The 21787-nt window shown below is 44.1% G+C and overlaps 2 protein-coding genes across 7 annotated transcripts in view; one reads left to right on the top strand and one right to left on the bottom strand.

Moving 5' to 3' along the window:
• Positions 1 to 19560, top strand: part of SKAP1 (src kinase associated phosphoprotein 1) — a 308245-nt gene extending 288685 nt beyond the window's left edge. The window contains exons 12-13 of the mRNA XM_055576087.1: positions 17126 to 17234; positions 19213 to 19560. Of these exons, the coding sequence (XP_055432062.1) occupies positions 17126 to 17227 (102 nt within the window). The 3' untranslated portion in view covers positions 17228 to 17234; positions 19213 to 19560. The remainder of the gene's footprint in view (positions 1 to 17125; positions 17235 to 19212) is intronic.
• The window catches only part of SNX11 (sorting nexin 11), a 30121-nt gene continuing 16792 nt past the window's right edge, over positions 8459 to 21787 (bottom strand). Inside the window, exon 7 of one of the 6 annotated variants that reach the window (XM_055576089.1) lies at positions 8459 to 11934. In XM_055576089.1, coding sequence (XP_055432064.1) covers positions 11777 to 11934 — 158 coding nt within the window. In that variant the 3' untranslated portion in view covers positions 8459 to 11776. Of the gene's footprint in view, positions 11935 to 15331; positions 15729 to 17444; positions 17626 to 21787 lie in introns of those variants that run through there. The other 5 variants (XM_055576088.1, XM_055576094.1, XM_055576090.1 and 2 more) reach the window with 5 other exon arrangements.

The raw sequence follows: 21787 nt of genomic DNA, 5'->3' as shown, positions 1-21787 counted from the left end.
GCCCATCGCCTGTCCTTAGAGAAGCAAGTTGTCAACAGGTGGTTTATTTATGTGACCTTGAACTAAGTCATTTCATCTTGCTAATCCTCAGTTTCCTCATCTGTAAAAATTGGGATAATTTCTATTTAAAGGATGTTGTGATACTTACATTAAAGAATTGTGTAAAGAAGTGCCTAGCATCTAGGATGATAACTATGATTATATTCCCCTCTTTTCCATTAAGAACAAAGTAAAATTTTTGAGGTCAATGTTGTGTCCATATTAGGAGTTCAATAAATCATTAGTGAATTGAGAGAGAAAAAAAGATATCCTGTCCTGCCAAGAATACTTCACAGAGATGTTTGAAAGCTCAAAAGGTCCTCACTTGGGAACAGAAGGTCATCCAGTGAAGAAACTTTACATGGAAATGCACTGTGCCTTCCCTGATCTGAGAGAATTCGTCACTGGCAAAATTGGTCAACAGCTCAGACTTCTTTGAGGAGGGGCCAGAGCCATGTATCCCAGCTCTGAAACAGGAACCAAAGACACAGTCAGCAGGACCCCTCTTGTCTCCCCCAACACATCTATCCATTCCTAAGACCCAAAGTTGCATGCCCACATAATGCACTGAGTTCCAATTTGGGTTGCAAATATATTAAAAGGAGACTTTAATAACAGAGAGCTGTGCATCCATTCCTTTTGGACCCAGATATTTCTGAACAGCTCTTTTGGTGGGGACTGAACTCCACTTCTGCCCACGCAGGGACGCAGCTCAGGCCACAGCGGGGTGTTCAGCGCTCTTCAGTGGCTCCAGATTGTGGCGCTGGTGCAGGCCTCCTCATACGTAACCGATGGCTCCTGAGAGCCTGCCTCCCGTAAATTACTTCCCACGATGCCTGCGACCACCGCAGAATTCAAGTTTGAATAGAGCAGGAAAAAGGTGTTTGAAAGGCCTGTTCACTCAGCTGCATTTTAATTTCCTTTTCAATCTTGTCCCAATTAATTTCACAGAATTAATCTCACAGAAGCAAACGCGGCAGCACTGAAGCTGTGGTTTTAGTGTGGCGGTCGCTCTGCCTGAACATGAAATAGGAGCTAATATAAAAATCCATCTGCTGTGTTTGAAATACACACCGGCTGCTGCTCAGTCCTGTCTGACATTCCAAACATCAACAGCGGGGAAAAGTGATTTGGGGGTTAGTGGCCATCAGTACTTGGCAGGAGTTCAACAACAGGTGTACTCCAAAAATCCATTCAGCTTGGGCACCAGGCATGACAGGGCAGGTGCTGAATCACCCTCCGTGCAGTAACACAGCGCCCTGGCTTGATTCCTTTTATCTGAGGATCTTAAGGCCCTTCTGGGGACCAGCACTGCTGTGGGCATTTATCCTAAGTGGGAGAAAGGGCAGTAAGAAGTCTCTGTTGAGTCAAGCCACAGTTTGCAGCTTACAGAGAAGTGACTCTGTCTTCTTGGCTTAAAGGTCTCTCAGTAGAGAACCTTCTTCTAAATAATAAAGGTGTTTGTTCTACTATTCGAGATAACTTAAATAAACACCCATTTAAAATTTAAGCCTCCTGTTCCAGAAGTGATTTATAGTAGTAACATGAGCTATCCAGCAGATAAGGACAAATGAAAGAGAGAGAGGAAGAGGAACTCTTTCTCAATTGATGAGGAAGAAGAGGTCCCTGAAAGAGGTCTTCCACTTAAGGTAAACAGAGTTGATAGGCTATATCTCTTGGGCTTATGTTGGTGTGCCTCATGAGTTGGCCCTGGGCTCTTCCAGAATTTGTCCTGCTGCTTATTCCCATGGAAGGGCCCCTTGGAGCAACAAACTGGGTGCCAGGAAAGGTGACAGGTAAACGGTGCTGAGCCAGGGTTCAGAGAGATTCTCAGCACCCCAACACACCATGCTTTGGCTGTCTGCTGGTACAGTTGACATGGGAACAGGGAGCCTTACAAGCAAGACCAAGTTTAACATTGAACATGCAATGCTCTCAGATGGCCATAGGTCTTATGTGGATGAGGGTGGACCGATTTCATCACCCTGAGTTACATTTAGCTTCCAGCACTGGGTCGTAGCTACTTAAATTCAGGCTGGATCGTGGCTCCAAACCCAGCACCTAGTTATCTGAATGCAACAGGCCTGCCCCACCACACCTGGACTGTGTTAACGTAACACCAGGTCTGTTACAATGGGATTTTTAAAGCCCAGTGTTCTTCACCTACTCCCTCCAAGGACTGCTTAAAGAATGCAGACCTTTCCCCTCCCTTGACCCCATCTCCTCCAGGAGAGATTTGTATGTTGTAAAAATTATCTGAATGCAGCAGCACTTCCTCTTTTAAGTGTGCTTAGTTGAATGTGACAACAACCCTCATAAAAACAGATAAGTTAATTCCTTCAACTGCTTTAAATGAAGGCTTTTTTTTTTTTTTTTTTTTAATTTCAGGGCTCTGAGGGAAAGGAGGTGTTTGGTGACATCTAGTGTCCATTTAGGACTTCCTCAGGCACTATTACCTTCTGCTTGGCTGAGCAGGGGACGGGCAGGGTAATTTGGGAGGTAATTCAGGGATAGGAAGTGGGGAGAATAGGAGAATACAGGCCTGGGGCACAGACTGCCCAGACATAGTGATGAAACTGATCAATGCCTGCCAAAGAGCTATCATTCACCTCTGACCTTAACAAAGGGGGCAGTGAGGAGGGGTACATTGGAAAATATCTTTTCTTATTTATGATGATATGAAAAGAGAAGCAGAAGCTGTCCCCATCACCCCATTTCATGTTAACAAGCAGGTCGACACTGTGCTGTGATGACGAAGATGATGATGGTGGTGGTGTTTTCTCTCATCTATAACCCCTGTGGGAGGCTATAGAGTTAGGAGGATGGGAATGGGATTTGGGGTCAGCTGGAAGGCAACGGTCATACACCGGTCAAATTCAGTAGAGGCCATTCCTTTCCCCCAGACAGGAACCAATCGTCTAGAACAAACCCTGGCAGCCTCATTCCTTCCAGGTAATTTTTATAAATGAGGGGACACCCATTCCAAGAGAGGACAAAAGGGAGAGGGTGTTTGTGAGTGTGTGTGTGTGTGCGTGCGCGTGCATATGCATGCATATAAACCTACAAGCAAGAGGCCTGACTACTTATCAACCCTATTCTCTATACCCTGGCCATTTATTAGAAAACCCTTTTCTAAAAAAAAAAAGAGTAAAATTGGCATTTTCCACTTTAATCTCCTTAGTCCTGAACTTTTGTCCTGGACAAGACCCTTCACTTTCTACACACACAGACACACACACACCCCTTTCAGTCAGGTGGAAAGTCCCAGATCTGATAATTAGCCATGAGACCCAGACAGAAATGTTTACCTAGAACCGTATAAGCTATACAGGGTTAGGTTAATGCTCAGAATCGCCTGATACTTTACAAACTCTAGTGTAAAAAAAAATTCCAGCCATTTATTTTGCAGTGAATTTATAACAAATGCTGTTAAAGCCTTCGTCTTTTGACAAAGGTAATAATAAATTCACTGTTAAAGACGGTAGTTTAATTCCTTATACCTCCAATACTGCACAGAATAAACCATATTCATCACTGAGTAATTTTTTACCACATAAATCTTTAAAACTAACCGGTGAAGGCTGTTGAGACTGAAATATTGTGAATTTATTAGATATGCCCATGTAGTATTGGATTCAGAGGTTTCCACTCGAATATATTATGGGGAAAATTTGTGTCTTTAACTGTGACATTCCCTCCATTTCCAACTGCCAGTAGTATAACAAGCAGCTCCTCCAGAGTCAGCTGCACGTTTATCAGACAGAGATTTAGTGATCAACTCCTCACTAATCTGCCAGAGAGCTTGGATGGCATTTCGGTGAGATGCTCTATTTAAAAGGAGTCATGAAAGCTTTGTTTCTGTGTAATTATTTTCTCAAAAGGAATTCAGCCTCCCCAAACCTCTGTCCACCAGTGTTTCTTGGTAGTGTATGGATCCAGCTCTCCAACCAAAGTAGCAAAATATTGAAGCAAATTGTAACCTCTTGCAAATACACAGGGCAGTAACTTCTGTGCATTATACAGTTAGTTATGGGGGGCTTGAGGTAACCGGTTAAAACACAGAAATGCTGGAATTAGCAGATGTTGCCAGACGTGTGGTATTTAAGGCTAATAAAAAAGATTATATTGATTCTAAAACTAGAAATAATAGACAATGATTTTAGAAACCTTACTATTTAAAAACTTTAATCTTGGCATATGACACAATCAAGATACAATTAAATCCTCAGATTTGAACAAAACTCCTTTTACTCTTCTATATAAATTTTGAGTGAAAATCTGTGCCTGTGAGACAAATATTCTGAACCTTTCTCATTATTCGCTAGTGAAGCGACATTTAAACTGACCAGTTGATTATATCAAATTATAATGCCCTCTCCAGTTTCATTAAGGATATATTAATACCGCTAGAATGAAAAATATTTTTTCTTTTAGATGCAGAAATGAGCATCATCTTTTCAGCAAAGAGCTCTGGTGATTTTCTTCTTGCCACTAATATTCTGTATTTGGCAAGGGTTCCAGATACTAAAAACTTCCAAGGAGGATTATGAACTTTAAAAAATTTTTTTAACAAAATAAAATGCATTTCTAACTCTTAAACAAAGGTGAAAAATCTCCTGGCAGTGCAAGATTGCAGCCCATCAGAGTAATTGTTAAAAGACAGAACCCGGCTAGAAAGATAAGCGAAATACCAGCAATTAATATTCAGTATTTTACATTCCAGTCAAGAGGATGTGTTTTCCTTTGTGATGTGGCTCATAGCTGAGAGTGTTGGGAACCAGACTCTGAGCTCTGTCTTCTTTTTGTGCATGAGGATTAAAGAAAAAAAAAAAAAAAACACAGCAACAACAATCCTGCTCCATCTGTAAATGAACAAACATCTTGATTTTATAGCTATTTGCTTTGTAAAACTGAGGAATGAAACAAAAATTACTGGATGCCTAAGTAACACTTTAATTCCGAATTCATTTACGCTGTAGCTATGTAGTTGTCAGAAACCATAATGCAGTATTTAATTAAAATAACAGAAGTGCATCTAGATATGTCCTGGGGTAGCTATCACCAAATTATAGTCTATGCTATCCGTATTTTATTTATGAAATGGCAGAGTCTAAGGTGCAACTAGGCTAATACAAAAGCATAAATATTTTAAACCTTCATTTTTATAAAGGCTTCTTTTCTTTCCTGCTATGTCTTTAAATTTTTCCTCCTTCTATCTTTCAGGGGTGTTTTTTAGTGGGATTGTTTTGATGTCGATAAAGATCTCTCTTTGTAACTCTTGCTTTTCAACTATTGACCTCCTGCTTCTTCTGGCTGTGAAATCCCCCATCTGTTGTCATGGAAAGGCTTGTGAGGTTTCACAGGAGCTACAGTGAGCTCGGGACATCTTAGCGGAACTTGGACGTGGAGGGTAGGAGAAAAGCAAACCCTCTTCACTTCAGTGTGCTTGTTCCCATACAGTCTTCCTTGCGCCTTTTTTCCACCTATAAATACCCGTTATGGTTTACACGCTTGCTTGCTCTACTTCGTGAATGTTCACATGCAGACATACTGCTCCTTTTCATAAACGCATAGCATCTATCTTACACGCACCCACCATCTATCTCTTCGTTCACACTGGCTGTCCCATCCACCTCCTTGTCTGCAGAATTATGTTCAGCAAGGTCCCGATTTATAGGAAATAAATAATGAAAATGGAACCGACTGGGAAAGATAATCGAAACATTCAAATTGTTATTTTTCACCGTACTTTCTACAAACAGAGCATCTATAAACACCTAGCAAAGGTGTTCGCTGATTCCTAAAAAGCAATCAATGCTTATTGGAACATTCTGATCCAGTGGGTCTCTACATTGTATTTTTCCTATTTTGTCTTGTCTTTGGATGATCTAAGATCTCACCTTTTTTAAATGGCAAATGATGCCGTGTTATTATTTTCATTCTTTCAGCTTCTGATTTATCCTGTTTATAATGACAAGTTTTTGTCATCATTTATCCTCTGTAAGATAATCCTAAGAATTATGAAATGAAAACAATAACTGCAATCACCTTTTTAAAGAAAATAGCACCTGCAATTACTGTATAAAGATATTTGATAATGGTAGCTTCAGATCACAGCCTGATCCTGCAGCAAGGGTCTTTTAGAGAAGGCTTTCTTATACACACTTGTAATTATTTTAGCCCCTTTCACAGGTCACATAGAAAGTTAATTTCAATAGCTGCTAATTTCCGTCCAACAAGAGTGCGGTACTTTAAACCACCCAAAATAATTGGATTCAAAACAAATTTAGGAAATTGAGTGTGTTAGCAAGCAAATAAAAATATCCTTTTGGTAAGGAGGAGGGTGAAAGTAGTAAAAATGGCCTTTTTTTCTCCCTTCTTTCCCCTTCACAACTTTGCCATTAAAGTTGCACCTACAGCTAGAAGTTTGTCCGTGAAAAATGGTCATTTTGTTTCTCTGCTCAAAGAATGTTATTAAAATGCTAATTTAAAAGAAAAAGGAGTTAAATATCTAGCGATGGTGCATTCTAATTGCAACCATAATGAGCTCTCTAAATGTGCGTGCCCCTGACACACACAGAGCATAAACAGCAGTAAACAGATCATTAGTACCCGCGTTCATTTATTCTGGCGACCTTACCATGACCCCACCGAGGGTAGGGTGAAAAGCAGGTGGATCTGGCTGTGACACCCCCTAGAGGGATCCAGGAAATGAAGCTATAAGCGGTTGTCATGGAAACGCCTATGTGTGCAGATGATGTAACACAGCGACAGGCTGTAGGCTCCGCAACCGGGACGTTGCCTTTCCCTCGCCGGAACAATCTTGTGGATTAAATTATTCATTTCTTTAATTCACATAGCAAAAGGAATCCTAATTTTCTGGTGATGTGCAACTCTTCCATTTGTCTAAGGTCTGGAACATAGTGACTTGTCATCCTCTCTTTCGCCAAAACCTACCCCAGCTTCTTATTCTAGACCCAAATCAGGAAATCTGACAAAATTAAGTGGAGAAGAGGCAGCGGAAATCTGATGCTCAACATCTGTACTTATAGAGAGAAAATCTAAGATTTTAAGCTAAAATTAATAATATAGACAGTGTCCCTTTCTGATGAAGGCATGGTGACCAGGGACTAAATGTATACCTGTCCTGAACAAGATGGCTTTATTTGGAGCAGGGCAGGGTCAGAGCAATACCTGATGCAGTGAGAAAAGCAGAGAAGCATCAGCCCCAAATGAACACATCATCCTAGCAAGGTGCAGTGATAAGAGAAAAACATAGAAGAGAAAACGAGCATCTGCTCACCCCTTCACATGTCCAATTGAGAGAATCGAGATTAATAAAAATAATTCTTTGGAGAATGATTCCACTCCATCCTACCCTGTTTTGCACCAAACAACCTCAATAACCTTACGGCAACAGTAGAATAACTTTTCTTCTTTTTTTAAAGGAAGCAAAAAAGACACTCTCTGAAAATTATTTTAAAATAAAAAATATCCTGGCCTGCGCCTCCCCCCAGTCCACCCCCATTGCACTTTAGATGAACCTGTGATATTGTAGCAATGGCCCTTGAAGTGCAGTGGGGAGGTGATTTAGGAGAATATTAAAGGCAATGTGGAGATGCAAGGCGCCTCTCTCAGGGAGATCTGGAGAAATACGCGGCACAGATGGGCCGAGCAGATTAAACATTTCCGTCACATTGTTTCCAAATTGTGTTGTGGTGCCTGAGGCTGGTACTGCGGTCAGAGCAAAACAGAGCGGTGCGGGGCTGTGAGCTGCACAGTTTATGGAATACATATTAATACGCTGGTCTCACATGGTATCACAATTCTATCAGCTCGGCAATGGTGCTGTCTCTATTGTTTCTGAATTCCACACTTGGCACCTTGCTTCCTCCTGTCTGCAAAGTGTTTACCTTCCCTTTATCCTTCCTCTCTCTTTTAGGCAAAGTTCAAGTTGTGTGTTTCTTTCTCATTTCTCTCTTCCACACAGCCCTGTACCCCCTGCCCTCTTCACTTGGCAGTTTTCCTGTCATGCACATTCCGTGTTTTGTACACACTCCCATGACCAAGACTATCCACTATGTCTGCTTTGTGCACAGGTCCTGCACCCTTGCCTGGCTTTGACTTTGTAGTATCCACTCATACCCAGTTCAGGACATCAGTTCAGACTTGAAGCTGAATAGTCGCCTGGACTCAGGGCTCTCAGACCCTCCATCCAGCTGACACATTCCACTTCTCAGAACTCTCAGCTTTTAGCTATAGTGAGCTTTGTGGAGTTGCCATGTGCTCCCTTCCCAGCTGCAGTCGCTGGCCATCCACCTTTCCGCGCCCCCTTTCTTATACTCAAAGCCCTCGTCCCCAGCCCAGGATCCAGGCTCACCAATGTCCAGGTTAGCAGGTTCCCTGAGATATGACAATAAATAAAGCTAGTTCAGTTGAGGCAAATTTAATGATTCCTTTTTATTATGATTTATAGACCAAAACTTTGAATAATAGAAAAAAGAGAAAACGATTGCCAAGACCTTAAAACACGGTGTGAAACAAACAGCCTGGAGAGGCCGCCAGGCTACCCAAGGTTTCGGCCAAGCGTTGGGCTCAGATCCTTTCACAGGTTCCAAGAGCACCAATCCACTGTCGACCCAACTGACCACTTCCTTTCTCCTTCGACAAAAGCTCTTCATAAAACTGTTTGTCCTGAAATACGGGAACCTGTTTGTCTGTGGTGAACAACTGTTTTTCTCAGCAATTGGAAGGGTGCTGAGTTAGAGACCCCAATTTATTTAATAGTGTTTGATAGCCTTAGAAAGCATTAAATTTCCAAAGCTGAATTTCAGTAGAGAGATTGCAGTCCAACCCAGAGTAAAAATACGATATTTTTGGCTGACCTTGGAATATTACTCTCTACTCTGCTCTTTGGAATTCAAATTCCCCATCTTTACTAATGATAATGTATGATGCACAAGCACTAATAAGAGAAATAAGCGATCATAAACCAATAATTCTGTGATTGATTGGTCTTTCTTAGACATATATCAAGCATTTATTGATCTTTCATGTTAGGGGCTGATTGATTGTTCTCTTGAAGAGGAATTCTCTTGTTTACAAGCACTGATATAGTGAACTTTGATGGTTAAAAGAACAAAAGTATGAGACATTTTCTGGGAATCTTGTTCCACAGAGGCTTATTGAAGCTCAATTCAATGTGAAAGAGAACGTTTCCATTAGGAACATTCTCAGGGGAAAAGAGGGTGTCAAGCAGCTTGCTCCAAAAGCCATCATGTGGATTTGAATGGAAGCTATGAGAAGACACCACAACTTTTAAGTCACATTAAAGAGATGGGGCCTTAGAAAGGATAAGCAAGCTTGGTCAGCCTTTGAAGCAGGAACAGACTTGGCAACTGGAAGGCTGAAGCCTTGGAAACCCAGCATGGCGAGATTCTTGATTTCCTTTCCTTTTGTGTTTTAAAAGAGGGAAGTAGCAGGAAGATGGCCACACTGGGCCAAAGTGCCCATCCAGGCCAAAAAGATCATGCATTTTCCCCCTAAAGTGCTGACTGATAAAACAGAGGGTTCATAACCCTTTGAGAATGTGATGAAAGGTCTGGGACCTCACCCAAGGGACAAGACACATGTACACATGCACACAGATTTTACACCAGTTTCAAGGAAGTCAAAGATCCCTTCACGTCCATCCAGACATGCCAGGGGTTCACAGACTCCAGTTTAAGAATCTGTGCCCTAGAGGATGGTGATTTCCTTTTGCTGGAACAGCCTAGGATTCACTGAGCCTAGAAATTGAATTCTCATCCCAAGACAGGATGGTCATTCCAGGTCATGTCTGTGCTACTCCAGGGGAGCCATGCAAGAGCGTATACAAATAGGAGCCAGCAGGGAGGAGAGAAATTAAAATGTAGCAATCATGGGGTAGGGGCATTTAATCTCTTTTAAGGCTTATGATAGGCGCCCGCTGGTTTTCCCCCTGACATCCCCTGACACCTACTGACAGGGTATTTGCAGCACCACACAGGGACTCAGGGCCCTGTGACAGGAGGAGCACGAGGAGGGCCATGATAGTCTTGAAACCATAAACAGCAATAGGAAACCAGTGGAGCAGAGTCAAGCTGTGCAGTGTGCCCATGGTTGGTGGCCATACTGCTTTTTGTTTATAGAATTTGCTGTTCTTTTTATGGCAGGTTTGGTAGGGCTTTTTTTTTTCCTTGTTGATGGAGATTAGCAGCATAAATCCTTTTATTGCGGTGTGCAAGCCTCCATAAACACTTTTGATTGTTGCTGATGGTGCAGGCTGTGCCTATTTCAGGTTCCCCCAATAATCTGCTCATCCAGGCCAAGAGCCTCTCCAACCAGATTAACAGAGTCCAAATAACTGACTTCGTTTTTAAGACTCCTTCATTTGAGAGGCTCAAGGAGATGGGGCAGGGCTGATGTTGAGGCAAACCGATGTTTAATCATGCCTAGAAATATTTATAATGAGAACAAACCACACTGAGTGGCTTCTTAAAAGATTTTGTGGCAAGAAGCAAGCACTGATGTAAAAGGTTTGTTTTTTAAATAGCTTTTCATATTCTTATCCAAAGCATCTTCAATTAACCATTTTGTATAATTAACGTCTTAGCTCTACCACACACGGTGTATAGAGTTACGGAGCGGGAGCCTATATAATTCTGATTCCCTCACATTGTCACTGGTAGGTATGCACCGCTGCCCCCCGACCCTTGACTGAAGGTAGAGACATTTCTGCATTGAAGATTTCAGGTCTCCCGGGACCAACTCAGGCATTTTTCCAGTCAGTCCTTCCAAACATCTGGGCAAAAAGAAGTCAAACTTTATTGAAAATGTTGATCCCAAGAATTCAGTTATCTCTGCCATCCCAAAACTAAAATCCAAGAATCAGCAACTTAATAAAAATGCAGTAAATTAGCACCTCTAGACAAGAGCAGAGTTCATTCAGAGCTGGGGTCTGCCTGACTGAGCCAGTACTCTCTCCATTTTAATAGTTTAATAAAAATTAGCATAATTAACGAACATCTGTATGATCCAGAGTGGTGCAATTTGGCACTTGGAAACGAGGGCTTAAACATGATTGCTGTGAGTTTAATGTTGTTTTAATTCTTTTTGGCACTGTGCAGTGAAATAAACGTTTGGTGGTGATAGTTCTCGGCCGGATCTCATTTGCATTTTTCTCCCTTTGATTATGAGCAATTGTGGACTCCCCAGCAATTCATCAAAGTAGAAATTATTTTAAAATACCTCGTGGTGTTCAGACTGGGCTGGAGCAATGCATGGGGGTGGGGGGTGGTGATAGGAGAAGAGAAGGCTAGAAATTTTCCATTCATGCTTTAAACATCTCAGCCCTGCAGCCTTTTTTGGGTATCCAGCCAAGGGATGAAATCTGGAAAAGCCAGTCAGATCCCAAGACCTGTAGGTGCTTTGATTAAACTCCTAGGCTTCCACAGCAGGATGCATATGGTCTCCGGGACTGCGCCGTCCTCCTTACACTTCTGCCTGCTTTTTTGTTTTGAAGGGCAGAGAGTTGATTCCACTCTTCGCAGTCCTCACCGCTGTGTTGAGACTACTACCTCTGTGGTCGGCAGGGTCAGTGCTCCCCTCGAGCAAGGGCGCACTGCCTGGGAGCCCGGCCTCTGCAGGTGTCCTGCTGGGCCTCGTCTGCCTCCTCTTTGCACCCTGTTCGAGTTGGCAGACAGCACCTTCCCCAGGCTCAGTCTCTACTCCTGGCATTACAGCCAAAGCAGGATGCTGCCAAGCGTGAGTCAGACCCAGAAGTCTTGAATGGTCCCTGGGGAGAGAATGCCTGCACTGAGCCCCTCAGGTGATGAAGGTGGCAGCATCCGGCAGGTAGAAGACCACGCCTCACACCTGTGTAAGCAAGCTGACTGTCAGATGACCGTCAGACAACACGGTGCCCACTGTCCCCAGTGAGACAGCAGAAAAGCTAAAGCTGGAATTTCTAAGACAGAGCATGCATTCCTCTCCACACAACAGGACCCTGGTGGACATGGTCATTGCAGCAACATGCTAATGGGAGGCAACACCATAGGAAAACTTAAGGCAGAAACTGCCCTAACTTCAGTGCTGGGAAATAGCAACATAACTTGTATCAAGAGGAGCTTAAAAATGTTCTAACATAGGAGTTCCCTGGTAGTCCAATGGTTAGTACTGCAACTTTCACTGCTGTGTCCTGGGTTCAATCCCTGGTTGGTGAACTAAGATCCTACAAGCCTTATGGTGTGGCCAAAAAATAATAATTATAAATAGAATGTCCTGACAGGCATAGGCTGAGGAATTCTGGGTAATTTCCCATACAGCAATGCGGGCTGTGCGGGGAAGCTGGTCTCCCTCCCGGGGAAGGGGGCAATGAGAAGATGCAGTGGGGACGGTGAGGGAAGGAGGGGACACGTTCACTTATTTAAGACTGATTTTTAAATGCTAACTCCCTGTTCCTTTTAGGATCAGCTCAGTAGTCTCACTTCTTACGGCGTCTTCATGGTATTTAGGGAGCCATTTGGGAAACTATCTCTAAAGGCAGTTGCTCTCTTCCTGCCACTGTCACCAGGGAGTATCCTCAGTCACCAGGGAGTATCTTGGAGTTGGTTGTAACTAAATCTGCTCAACTGAGAGTGTAAATTCCCACTGCTCCCCCTTCATTTCTTCATAATCTCATTTTTTTGTTGTTGTTGGCTGCGAGGCACGTAGGATCTTAGTTCTCCAATCAGGGATCAAATCTGTGCCCTCTGCTTTGGGAGCAAGGAATCTTAACCACTAGGGAAGTCCCTTCATAACCTCATTTAACAAGGTTTTTTTGGGTCCCATTCTGTGCCAGGCACCATGCTGAGTGTGGGAATACAGGAGCAAATAAAATCATCAAGGTCTCTGCTCCCACAGAACTTTCCACCTAGTGACTGGCCCTGAGACAAAGGCCGGCAGATACAAGGCAGCATGATGAATTCTTTACTGGAGAAGCGCAGGGCGCAGCGCTGTGGACCACAGAGCTGGGGCCCCCACTCAGTCAGGGAGTGGCAGCAAGGGGTCTCTGGAGAGGCCAGAGAGAGTTAGGAGTTGGGATCTGAAGGCTGCTTAGGAGTGAGCCCCCTGGAAGGGAGGGAGGCTAAACAGACACAGGAAAGGCTCCACAGTGAGAGCCTGAGGCCCACGGGAGAAGCAGAGACAAACTCTGTTTTACTAAGAGCTCACTAGATTTAGGGGATAAGTGACAATGAGTGGGACTAGTTCATGCAAGGTCTTGTCCATCTTTTTAAGAAGTTGACAATAGGCATTAGGAACTCAAAGGTTTTAGGCAAAGCAGTGATATTATCAATGTGCCTTTTAGAAAGATTCTGGCTACAGAATGAAGAGTAGATTGGAGAATAAGAATGGAGATACAGAAACCAATTTGGATATTGCTTCTGTAGTCTTCAGGAGAGGGGACAATGACATGACTCTAAGCCGTTGCCAATGGGAATAGAGAGAAGTGGATGGAGTCCATGATATTTTGGAAAGAGAATTGACAGAACTTGAGGACTGATGGGAAATAGATGGGGAAACAGTGTCAGACTTTATTTTTTGGGGCTCCAAAATCACTGCAGATGGTGACTGCAGCCATGAAATTAAAAGACGCTTACTCCTTGGAAGGAAAGTTATGACCAACCTAGATAGCATATTGAAAAGCAGCGACATTACTTTCCCAAGAAAGGTCCGTCTAGTCAAGGCTATTGTTTTTCCAGTGGTCATGTATGGATGTGAGAGTTGGACTGTGAAGAAAGCTGAGCGCCGAAGAATTGATGCTTTTGAACTGTAGTGTTGAAGAAGACTCTTGCGAGTCCCTTGGACTGCAAGGAGATCCAACAAGTGCATCCTAAAGGAGATCAGTCCTGGGTGTTCATTGGAAGAACTAATTAGCTAAAGCTGAAACTCCAATACTTTGGCCACCTCATGCGAAGAGTTGACTCATTGGAAAAGACTGATGCTGGGAGGGATTAGGGGCAGGAGGAGAAGGGGACGACAGAGGATGAGATGGCTGGATGGCATCACCGACTCGATGGACGTGAGTTTGAGTGAACTCCGGGAGTTGGTGATGGACAGAGAGGCCTGGCGTGCTGCGATTCATGGGGTCGCAAAGAGTCGGACACGACTGAGCAACTTAACTGAACTGAACTGAGGACTGATTGGTAGAGGGTGAAATTGGGAATGACTCTTGGGTTTCTGGCTTGAGTAATTGACTACATAGTGGTACCACTCAGTGAGACAGAGAACACAGGTGGTAAAGATACTTTGGAGATGGAAACAGAGAAAGAGGCAACATGATGGTTAAATTTAGGACAGAATGAGATTGAGAAGCTTGAGGAATATGCACTTGGGTTTTGGGATCCAACTCTTAGATCTGGGCTGGAGCTATTGTTGTGTCATTTACACAGGAGGTGTGTAAGATTGCTCAAGGAAAGTACATCATATTGGAAGAAGGCCAGGACAAAACCCTGGAAAATCACAGGAAAAGGAGGGATAAAGGAAGATGAGAATGAAAAGAAGCAACCAGAGAGGTAGGAGGGAAACCAGGAGAGTATAATTATAGAAATTAAGAGAAGAAAATACCTCAAGAAACATCCATAGTGCCAGGACTGCTAAAGGACTGAAAAGTACTCACAGAATTTGGGCAATAAGGAGGCTATAGAAAGCATAAGTGGAGAAGGCAATGGCAACCCACTCCAGTACTCTTGCCTGGATAATCCCATGGATGATGGAGCCTGGTGGGCTGCAGTCCATGGGGCCGCTAAGAGTCAGACACGACTGAGCGACTTCACTTTCACTTTTCACTTGCATGCATTGGAGAAAGAAATGGCAACCTACTCCAGTGCTCTTGCCTGGAGAATCCCAAAGATGGGGGAGCCTGGTGGGCTGCCGTCTATGGGGTCGCATAGAGTCGGACACGACTGAAGCGACTTAGCAGCAGCAGCAGCAGGAAGTGTAAGTGGAGCGATGAAGACAGAAGCATTTACATTACAGTGGCTCAAAGAGTGAATAGAAAGCAAGAAGTTGAGGCAGTAAATGAAATAAATTCTTTCAATAAATTTGACTGTGAATTGGCAGTTTGCATAGATAGGCTAGTCTAAATAGGAAGTAGACATGTGGTGTTGTTTGAGTCGCTATGTTGTATCCAACTCTTTTACAACCTGGCGGACTATAGCCCGGCAAGCTCCTCTGTCCGTGGGATTTCCCAGGCAAGAATATTGGAGTGGATTTCCATTTCCTTCTCCAAGGCATCTTCCTGACCCAGGCATCAAACTCACATCTCCTGCATTGGCAGGTGGATACTTTACCACTGAGCCACCAGGGAAGTCAGCGGACATGTGGTAGGAACTATTTAATAATTGTTTTCAAAGACGAAAGAAACCTGAATACACTTCAGTGCTGATGGAAGGAGCCATTTACATTAGAGGCAGACATCAGACTTCTCAGCGAGTTACAAGTGCATAACCAGGGGAGGGACGCTTCCTCCACTTTAATTGAAAAGAAGAGTGATTCTCAATACAGGTAAGTTCCTGTTTTGGTGGCTGAAGTTTGATGGATCTTATAGCTTCTCTTTTCTCTTTGAAGGTAGAAAAGAGGTCAGCTGCTGAGAGTTAGGGGAGAGGCCGAGTTGGAAGAGGAGAGATCCACTAAAAGAAACAAAAAGATAATCAGTTGACCCAGAATTTTATTGTGTCAAAAACTTGGTTTTCTTTCTTTTTTCCCTAGATCTCAGCAGTCAGCTGTGCAAAAGATAGATCCAGTTGAAGTGGAATACATGTACCTCCCATGTATGCCTAAATATCTTCCTTCAAAAGAAGGAAAGCGTGGCCTAGTGCGTGCAGTAGTTCTGTAACGCCCCTCATCCGCGGTGCTGTTGAGCAGCTCTTCTGTACTCCCGGAGCTCTGCTCGCAACCCTGCACTGCCCTTCTTTTAAACCCTCTCAGTCCCCTTGTTTGCGCACCCCTGCCTATCATGCCCTGCCTGTTGTTACTAATGTGCTTGTCAACCTCCCACCTATTCCCGGGGAGGCATCTAATGTTTAGAGCATGTACTGTGTATCAGACGCTGAATTATTTTCACTTCGGCGGCATCACTTATGTCCCCCACCACAGAGAGGAGGGGTGATGTTATCCCAACTCTTACATAAGAGGAAGTTAAAGCCAGGAGACCCTCCGGTCACATGGCTACTAAATGACCAAGTAGGGACGAGATCCCAGTCTGTCTGACTCCAAAGCCCATTACTCTGTGCTGTGAGCTCCCAGGGAGCAGGCAGTGTTCTGACTCTTACCCATCTCATGGGAACTCAAACAGCACTTTGCACATGGAAGAAGCTTGGGAAATATTATTGATTTGAACTATGACCTGACTCCCTGCATACTTTAGTGCTCTGGCATTTTTGGGTGTGCCCAGCTTTCCCCAAAGAAGCTGTTCCACTCTGCGGTAAAAGACATGCTCTTTAGGTTCAGCCATGGCACCAAATGTGCTAAATGTACAGTGTAGACAGAAAGATGCCGAAAGGAAAGCAGAGTTTGCTTGCTCTCTTCTAGATAACTTTTTAGATAATTTTTTATTGATTTATTTTATCTTTGGCTGTGCTGGGTCTTTGCTGCTGTGACGGTTTTTCTCTAGTTGCGGGGAGCAGGGGCTCCTCTGCAGTTTCAGTGTGCAGTGAGACAGGCTCTAGGGTACCCGGGCTTCGGCAATTGTGGCATGTGGACTCAGGAGCTGCAGCTCCCAGGCTCTAAGGCACAGGCCCAATAACTGTGGCACTCGGCTTAGTTGCTCAAAAGCATGTGGGATCTTCCCAGATCAGGGATCAAACCTGCGTCTCCTGCTTTGGCAGGCGGATTCTTTACCACTGAGCCACCAGGCAAGCCCTAGATAACTTTTAGTAATCCCATCAGGAGTCTTCATGAGTTGTACTGATAGTGTCAACAAAGAAACCACCCAACAGACTCTCCGATGTGATCATGAACAGGTTGCCTAAGATTAACAGAAGCAGGACTAAATTCCAACCGAAACCATCCTTTTTTCATTTTACAGGAATATAGTATGTATGGCTGGTGGGTCGGAGAACTGAACAGCCTCATTGGGATTGTTCCAAAGGAGTATCTCACCACTGCCTTTGAAGCAGAAGAAAGATGAAGCCCAGGTATGAGAACCAGGCCAACAGATTCGCTGGCCATGCCTTCATTTCTCTGTGAAGGATGAGAGTTGCCAGTGAAGTAACTGTTCTTCATTTCCAAAAGTGATGACGGTAATTTACCATCGAAAGAAGCTAAGTCTGTAATTGTTTTACCTAAATTGGGGGCCTATGTCAGTCAGGATTAGATTCAATTACATGTGACAGAAAACTCAAAATAACAGTGATTTAATTAACACAGAAATTTATTTTTCTCTTCTGTAAGAATCTGGAGGTAAGTAATCCAAGGTGCTCAGGTCCCAGGTTCCTTCTCTTTTTGCCACTGCAGGTGGTCAGCATTGCCATGGTTACCTCATGGCCCAAGATGGACGCTCCAGTTCACAACTATCATGTCAGTATCCTACCCAACAGGAAAGAGAAAGGAGACATGCACACCTCTCCTAAGGACACTTCACAGATGTTGCACACACCACTTCCGCTTCTATCCCATTGGTCAGAACTCGGATATACAGACATACCAAGCTACAAAGAAAGTTTCTTCTAGGTAGAACCTGTATCCAGCTTAAAAGTGGAGTGGCCAGGAGGAGGGGAGGCATTAGTAAATTTAAAGGAGATAATAAGTATTGGAGAGCAGTTAGGAATGTTTGCCACAAGAATGGATCTGGGTTTCTTTATCTACAGCTCTCAAATCCCAGGCAACATTTCCCCCAAATGCCCATGTATTGCAATATGATTGGCAAGGATTCCTGTGGAACATAATCAAATTAACTTTTAGGTAATAAAAAATATGGGCTTCCCTGATGGCTCTGCAGGAAAGAATCCACCTGCCAATGCAGGAGACACGGGTTCAATCTCTGGGTCGGAAGGATCCCCTGGAGAAGGAAATCGCAACCCACTCCAGTACTCTTGCCTGGGAAATAGCATAGACAGAGGGCCTATAGAACACAGGGTCGCAAAGAGGCAGACACAACTTAGCAACTGAACAAAAAGACTATGGGCTGCATTTTATGAGCAAGAAACACATTATACCACATTAAGCAGCAGAGTGAATGCATGCTTTGGGTTGGATAACAACATGATTAGAATTAGGATGGTGGTGGAGGACACCAAGGCTAGCATGATGTCACCAGCTCCGTCTTCCAACCTGAAACAGGAGCTGCCTTTATTGATGGGGGTGAGGGGTGACACGTGTGACGGTGACGCGGACGGGCCTTGGGGTCTTCCAGACTGGGGCCCACTCTAGTGGCAGCAGCAGCGTCCTCGCTGCTCCTTTAGGACGTTACATAGGGAGTGACCTTACTCTCTAACGGCCTTGTACAATCACGAGGCGCCAGCTCGGGCCTCTCACTCAAGGTCTGACTTTATGAGTTTCCCAGTGAGGACTCCATTTCTAGGCCCTGAATGCAGAAGAGCTGGAATTTCCCTTCAGATCTAAATAAATTCTCCCTACTTCACTCTCTCATTTATTTAATGACAAACTTGTTTCTCTCATTCTCTTTGACCCAACAATTCCACATCTAGGGGTTTATCCTACAGCTACACTTGCACACAGGCCAAATAATATACACACAAGGCTGCCTGTAAGAGCAAACCACTGGAGATGACGTAGACGTTCACTAGAGAGCTCCCCAAGGAACTGAGGTCGTTCACAGAACTGAATACTATGCAACAGTAAGGGAGGAAAAAAGCGCTCCACACCTATGGAATACATTCTGAGATATGTAGGTAAGTTAAAAAGAAAAGTAGTAAAGGGTAGGTCTAATTTGCTCCATCTGTGTAAAAAGGGGAGTCTCATCGCTTCTGTATGTATGAGCTTGTATGAGAGATCACTGGAAGGAGAGAGACGATGATAACACTGTTTGCCTCCAACGACACAGAAGTTCCATGACTGTGAGACAGGGTAGGAGGGAGACACTTTTTACTCTACACCCTTAATCGTCTATATTTCAAATCATAAAAGCAGATTTATGTGTGTTTCCCCCTTTAGGACACACATCCTTCTCTCTACCCTGCCTTTATGAAGAAATGGAGAGCCCACTCCCTACCCCTGCCGGCCCACCACCACCACCAACTCTTCTCTTTAGAGAAGAGACTCAAGCCACTGACACCCCTGCCCAGTGAACGTAAACCACTGTAAGAAGAGAGAAGAGGCCTCTTCAGCCGACCTGTCACTAAACCTGCCTCCGCATAGCTGAGCCATCGCTAGACGCGTTCACACACCCACCTCTGCCTTTTCCACAGGCTTGTCTCAGAGAAGGAAGCCTTTGGAGGAAGAAATTGCTGGTTGCTTTGGCTGGTTTCAAAAGCACAAATAAACTTCTGATTTGGTTCTTTACCCTGTGTGATGGAGTTGTTTCTTTTTGTAAACTGGTATCAAAATGCTGGCTCTGGGCATTCTTATCACCTCCAAACAACATGGGAAGGGACAGCCCAAGAGAAAACCAAAGCCCACCTACTTGGTTATTTTTATCTTTTGTGCTCACTCTGTCTGAAATGAGACAGGGCCAGAAGCAAGTCCTTGGAGTCAGCACATTGGAGAGTTCCTTTTGGGGCCTCAGTCACCAGCCCCACTGTGTCCTGCAGGCTGAGGAAGTGCTGTGGGGAGGCTTGTGTCTACACAGCCCTGTTTCCTTTCCGTTTCCTGGGGCTAGCACTCGGGATGTCTGTGCCTTGAAGAGGCAGCAAAACATAATGGCTAAGAACATAACTTTGAGGGTTTCCTAGATGGTATAGTGAATGGGCATCCACTTTACAGTGCTGGGGACACCGGTTCAATCCCTGGTCCCAGAAGATTCCACTTGCCTCAGAGCAACTAAGCCTGTACGCCACAGCTACTGAGCCTGCACTCCAGAGCTTTCGAGCTGCAACTGCTAAAGCCAGTGCACAGCAAAGAAGGCTCAGGACAACCAATAAATAAATAATAATTTTTAAAATTTTTGTTTAAAAAAAAGAACATAACTTTGATGGAATTCCCTAGCAGTCCAGTGGATAGGACTCGGCACTTTCACTGCCGGCCCAGGTTCAAGCCCTGGTTTCCCAATCTTGGGAACTAGGATCCCGAAAGCCATGTGGGGTGGCAAAAAAAAAAAAAAGAAACTCTGGGATCAGCCTGGAAACAAATTCCTCACCTTAGAAGGGGTGTACTCCATCTCACTGGGTCATTAAGAGATTAAAGGAGTTAATAAGTGTAACATACCTGGAACACCATCTGGCATATAGTAACTGCTCAATAAGGTTTAGTTATTAATGCCTGACCCTCTACACAAGAAATATTGAGAGATGGCCAACTGAGCAGCTAAGGAAATTTCATCTTCAAAGCTTCTCCTGTTCAGAGCTGTCCTGGATTGGCAGTATCCTTCGTCCCGCCATCTCACAGCCCTGCAGTAAGATACCACTTCATGCCACCAGAGAGAGAAACTGGGAACAAACAGGGCTGTTGTTAGTGGATTCCAGGTTTCTGAAAAGGTCCTATGCCAGGTATTCATTTCCAGATTTTTCTGACCCAGGAGTAGAACAAAAGAAAAAGATGTAAAAAAAAGAGGACAGTTTAGGTCTGGGAGGGGAAAAAATAGGGACAGAGATAAAAGGCACTACAGAAGTGTCCATGACAGCCCCTCAACCTTACACAGTGTGCCAAAGGAGAAGCAACCGCTAGGTGGCAGCAGATGCGCAGATGAACCAAAGGGAACCAATTGCCTTCCGTTTTAGGAACATTTGCACCAATCCCAACCTACAGGTAAAGACAATGGGCATTGTTCTAAAGTGGTTAACAGAAGGAGCAAACAGAAACCACTCTGTCCCCAATTGCTTCCTCTGTGGAGAATCCTCAGAGTCCCAAGTCTGGAAGGCTGGGTGGCTAAAAGAAGAGAATACCGTTGTACCACCACTGTTCCATGATGAAAGACAGAAAAGGAGAAACCAAAAGAGGAAGAGGAGGTATCTGGGGCAGGGTCAGAAGAGGTATGAAAGAGAAGCAAGGTCAGGTACTTCTCCACTCTACATAGTTGGACACTCAGTGGCATGACCTTTAAAACAAAGCCCCCTTACTGCAATAGTCCTTTCTGTACCTGCAGACCTGAGGAAATCATCTGCCAAACTACAAGGGTCTTTTGGCATCTCCATCTACTGTCCCACACTCACATCCTAGCTGTAAAAGAGGAAAAAGAAAGTAGACTGGCCCTAAAAGAAACAAATGGACTAATTGGGAATCTGGTCCATAGCCAGCTGGCCGTTTCTGACCTCGTTACATGCTGGAAAAGATACAGCAAGTTCAAGACCATCTACAAACAAAGGGCATTCTCTGTGAAGGAGAAAGCAGTGGATTCCTACAGTCTGCCTGAAGCTAAACCTCATCTAGCAGGTGTGCTCCATTCCACAGCCACCATCTTAGCCAACAGTCTCAGAAAGCAACTGGTTAATCAGATTACTGCTTCTCTGTTTGACTCCACTAACCAAATCCCCATCTTACTGCCTGTGACTAACTGGATAACTGGGGCATTAGAACACTTAACTAACCACATTATATGTAGGACGGCTTCTGAACAGCCACCAACTGCACGAGC

This window comes from Bubalus kerabau, chromosome 4, assembly GCF_029407905.1.
Source record: "Bubalus kerabau isolate K-KA32 ecotype Philippines breed swamp buffalo chromosome 4, PCC_UOA_SB_1v2, whole genome shotgun sequence".
Lineage (NCBI taxonomy): Eukaryota > Metazoa > Chordata > Mammalia > Artiodactyla > Bovidae > Bubalus > Bubalus kerabau.
This window is presented reverse-complemented; position numbering and strand designations above follow the sequence as displayed.